Source organism: Nanorana parkeri, unplaced genomic scaffold (genome assembly GCF_000935625.1).
Source record: "Nanorana parkeri isolate BGI_ZX_2015 unplaced genomic scaffold, ASM93562v1 scaffold370, whole genome shotgun sequence".
Classification (NCBI taxonomy): Eukaryota; Metazoa; Chordata; class Amphibia; order Anura; family Dicroglossidae; genus Nanorana; species Nanorana parkeri.
Window position 1 is genome coordinate 1,135,967 of NW_017306638.1, and position 4,912 is coordinate 1,140,878.

A 4,912-nucleotide genomic window follows, 5' to 3' on the forward strand; every position below is an offset into this window, starting at 1 on the left:
AAGGTTTAGACAGTGACTTCATCACAATAGTCTTTTTTTTATTAAAATTGACATTCGCATGGGGAAGGCTTGATACTTTACAGTACTGTTTCTTTATGTATTTTAGGAGACCCTGTTTCTTCAGAGAATTAAATAACTCTCAATTTAGCAATTTATAAATCACATAATGTTTTCACTGTGTATGCTGTATCAAAGGTGCCATGGCCGCACTGAGTGCCATTATTGCTTTTTATTCAGCAAGTTCTTAGAAAATATCTAAAAATAAACAGTAAATAACCTGCAGATTTTACTCACCAGCTGATGATTTACCAACATCTACATAGATATCTAAGTAAGATGCCTAAATAACTGCATTCAAAATATAACTTGTAATCATGCCAAAGTCTCCCAATCTGTGTGCAATTAAACATTTACCCTCAAAAGAAAATCTAAGGAGAATAACACATTAAAAAATAAGGTTATATCATAAAACACAGCTTATGGAAAATAGTTTGCCGTATTTACCAACAATCTTGAGATTTTGTCCAACAAATATATTCTTTTTCAAAATTATTTATGTACAGTACATTTGAAAAAAGTCCATTGGGCAAAAAGGAGGTTAGAGAGCTCTATTGTGTTGTTTTTGTTCAGGTAGTACTTTGTTATTACTGCTGTATTCCTTGCCACATAGTTTTGATCCAATTTCTCACTCAGGTAAGGTCCGGTGGCACTTAGGAGTTCAAGTCTGTAGGTGCTTGAGGATCTAGTTGGTTTTCATCTACTGCAGAAAGACGTAGTACAGAAGGCTCAGTAAACTGAGCGTTTTCTAGCAGCAGTTATTGTATAGTGAAGGCCAGTGCTGTTATCTCATAGTCCTTCCTCCCTCTTTAGGGAGGGCTGTCTATCACACCTGTATCCCTGTTCCATGAAGGTGTAACATTTGTGCTCTCATAGTCTGAATACTGCTCATGATCTTCTTCTGGTGGCCAACCAATGAAATCCCTAAGCTCATGACATCACTGTAGAGAGAAACATAGTTTTAGTGCCCTTATTATTTATATGGCAATTAAAAAACATTAGTAACCACACTGTATTAAAACAAGTCTGTTAATGGGCTCTCCTCGTTTGTGTTTTAGGGCATTGGCTTTTCTGCACCTTTAGGGCCTGTATCGATGTGCTTTTGGCATATGTTAATAGGGAAAAGCAGCTTGCTAATGACATCAGCTTGAGAGGCTTCCGAGATCATTCAAAAATTTACTGACAGGTGTATTTGACTTCCTCCTGATCTGCATTTTACCTGCTTTGAACTGCTTTTGCATTTCTATAGACTTGAATGGGGAGAGCAGCAATTCTGGAGTGAACAAAAGCCCATCAACACTGGACCTTATAAAAGTGGCCCTGGGGCAGCATGGCACGGTGAAAGTTAGGTTTACAAATCATATATATTGCTAAATATATAACATAGACAGCGGAATCTGTATGATTATGAGTAAACACAAATACACCTCTAGACTGCAATTGCCATCTAATAATACGGCAATTAAACACTCATTGCCTTTTAGGATGTGTGCCTTTTAGTTTTGTAAAGGTATAATATTTCTCAGTCTTTTAGTAAGTCGCTTATGTACGGAATAAATACTGTTAACTGTCCACCATAATTACTGATTAAATGAATGATAGATTGGTTAATTAATTCCTTCATTCATCCATCCCACAGTGATTATATTAGGCTTACTTGATAGTCATCCTGGCCACAGCATCAAGGGAATTGTATCCTGCTGAACTGAACTTTTCCTTATATCGTTCCATCTTGATAGCTTCTAGCCACTCTCCCACTGAACAGAATGTTGAGAAATCAATGGTGTTTTGATCCAATAGTGGGCTTACAGGCCTAAAAAAAATAGTTGTTAAAAAACACAATGAATGTCAGTAATATATCATAATCCACTTCATAGTGTCTTGATGTGCTTGATGAAATATAATTTATTCCAAATGTTTGGTTAGGGATTTCATCCTTAATGAAATAAGTAGGAAGTCTTGGGGCAGTGTTTTACATGGCCATATCACTAACATATCACTTTTCCTGGCAACATGGCAGGCTAACTGATAACACGAGAGACTATCTGATAACATGGCAGAACTCCCTGGTAACAGACATAATTATTGGTCTTTGTGCAACTGGGAGCATAAACATTTTCACCAACATTTTACAGTTCACCGTGTGGCTCCGGACAAGCCACATACCTTTCTAATACATACCCATTTAAAAATAAATCACTCCAACTGTTTTTGCAGTTGTAACTTTTTTTTACTCTTACTGTTAATCCAAACATTGGCATAATTATGGCTGAAACAACTGCAACCATATGATACCAATGTTGCTGTTAAAAGAAGTGGATGAATATGTTACAGTTTTTACTGCTTGTCGTATTATGTTCAGTTGGAAAAAAACCCAAAATGTATTGATCAAAGAATGTTCAGATCAATAATCATATATTCATGTAGATTTGGGTGTAAGCCAAGCTACCAGTATGTTAGTGGCATAGGCCAAGGCTTTACAAACCTGTTACTGTTTTTGCCACTGACATAAGGCTTACTGAGGTGGCCAGCTGGAAACAGTTGTATTCCGGTCGGTGGCAGCGAAAGGGTTAAATGATCCCATATTTATATGCAGTTGATTTACGAAAGGCAAAAAGGGAATTTGCACTTTGCAGGGGAAGTTTCCCCATTAGGTTAGTGAATGAGGTGAAGCTCTGCAGACTTCCATCATCCAATCGCGTGCAAGTATAAGCAAAAATGCTGTTTCCTTGCACATGACTGGGTGTTCTTTGCAAAGTGAAATGTCATCACATTTACCAAGCTAAGGGAAACTTTCCCTGCAAAGTGCAAATTTTCTTGCAAAGTGAACAACCATTTTGCCTTTAGTTAATCAACCCCATATAGTTAATGCTTAGTCCTAATCAACCCCGTGGGCTCAGCGTTAATAGTCCTTTGCAAGCACATCTTCGTATCCATAGCTGTATACTGTTAGACATATGTTCGCATGTGCCTACCGGCTGCCTTTAACTATAGTTAATGCAGACTGTAATGAACTCAGTCCAGGTTCACAGCAGCAATGGATTTGAACATGCACTTTATCCTCAATGAGATATGAAGCTGCTGTGGCCTGCTTCATTTCCAGTACTGCTTTCATTTACCATTCTGGTAAACACAGGCTGTAAGCACTTCAGGACTTGTGTCTAAAAGCATCAGCTACATTAGCAGGGAAAATAAATGTATGCAAAAGAGTCATAGCTGCCACTTTGCAATGCACATAGTGTTAGATAAATTAAACTATAATAAGATGGTAGACACGTTGCATGCATCACAGAGCTATTGTTAATTTTACTGATGCCAACCAGCTATGCTTCACTTAGTCTTTTCCCTCACAGGTTCCAGATCCCACAGTGGTTTATTAGAAGTCTGTGATCTTTTACTGACCTGTAACTAACAGAAGAAATAAAAAAAAAAAGCTGCCATCGATATTATCCCTAGCTCAAGCTGTCTGTCCACCATCATTCAGGAGAAACATAAACAAATGGAAGGGATCTCTTGCAAGTGGGTTGTAGCAATAAATCCTACTGCAAAAAATTGATTGCTATCTTTTAGCTATTTAAATGTTCAAGAGAAACTTGCATAAGGCAAAAGTGCTGCTAATTCTGTACATCACTCCGCATTTGCGCAAATGTTTATCAAACAATATTTTCCAAAAATGCAAAAATCATAGTTAGTGCGAACAAACACAAGATAACTGACAAAAGTCCTACTAAGTCTAAAAGATAAAACTATATTGAGTTATATTGAGAAATATTTGTAAATGTAAAATTGGGCATTTTTGCAAAATGGTGAATATTGTAAATAAACAACTTATGGAAAAATCTGGAGGTTTGCTTCACACCTACAGGTGAAACTCGAATAATTAGAATATCTTGCAAAAGTTAATTTATTTCACTAATGCAACTTAAAAGGTGAAACTAGTATATGAGATAGACTCATTACATGCAAAGCAAGATAGTTCAAGCCGTGATTTGTCATAATTGTGATGATTATGGCTTACAGCTCATGAAAACCCCAAATCCACAATCTCAGAAAACTAGAATATTGTGAAAGGTTAAATATATTCTAGGCTCAAAGTGTCCCACTCTAATCAGCTAATTAAGCCATAACACCTGCAAAGGGTTCCTGAGCCTTTAAATGGTCTCTCAGTCTGTTTCAGTAGGAATCACAATCATGGGAAAGACTGCTGACCTGACAGTTGTTCAGAAAACCATCATTGACACCCTCCATAAGGAGGGAAAGTCTCAAAAGGTAATTGCAAAAGAAGTTGGATGTTCCCAAAGTGCTGTATCAAAGCACATTAATAGAAAGTTATGTGGAAGGGAAAAGTGTGGAAGAAAAAGGTGCACAAGCAGCAGGGATGACCGCAGCCTGGAGAGGATTGTCAGGAAAAGGCCATTCAAAAGTGTTGGGGACTTTCACAAGGAGTGGACTGAGGCTGGAGTCAGTGCATCAAGAGCCACCACACACAGACGGATCCTGGACATGGGCTTCAAATGTCGTATTCCTCTTGTCAAGCCACTCCTGAACAACAAACAACGTCAGAAGCGTCTTACCTGGGCTAAAGAAAAACAGACCTGGTCTGTTGCTCAGTGGTCCAAAGTCCTCTTTTCTGATGAGAGCAAATTTTGCATCTCATTTGGAAACCAAGGACCCAGAGTATGGAGGAAGAATGGAGAGGCACACACTGCAAGATGCTTGAAGTCTAGTGTGAAGTTTCCACAGTCTGTGTTGATTTTGGGAGCCTTGTGATCTGCTGGTGTTGGTCCACTGTGCTTCATTAAGTCCAGGGTCAACGCAGCAGTCTACCAGGAGATTTTGGAGCACTTCATGCTTC

The 4,912-nt window shown here is 38.2% G+C and overlaps 1 protein-coding gene across 11 annotated transcripts in view; it reads right to left on the minus strand.

Moving 5' to 3' along the window:
- Positions 1–541: 541 nt before the first annotated feature.
- EPHA7 (EPH receptor A7) overlaps positions 542–4,912 on the minus strand; it is a 200,117-nt gene continuing 195,746 nt past the window's right edge. For all 11 annotated transcript variants that reach the window (XM_018558955.1, XM_018558959.1, XM_018558954.1 and 8 more), the window contains 2 exons: positions 1,715–1,870; positions 542–998 (listed from right to left, as the gene is read on the minus strand). In XM_018558955.1, coding sequence (XP_018414457.1) covers positions 884–998; positions 1,715–1,870 — 271 coding nt within the window. In that variant the 3' untranslated portion in view covers positions 542–883. The remainder of the gene's footprint in view (positions 999–1,714; positions 1,871–4,912) is intronic.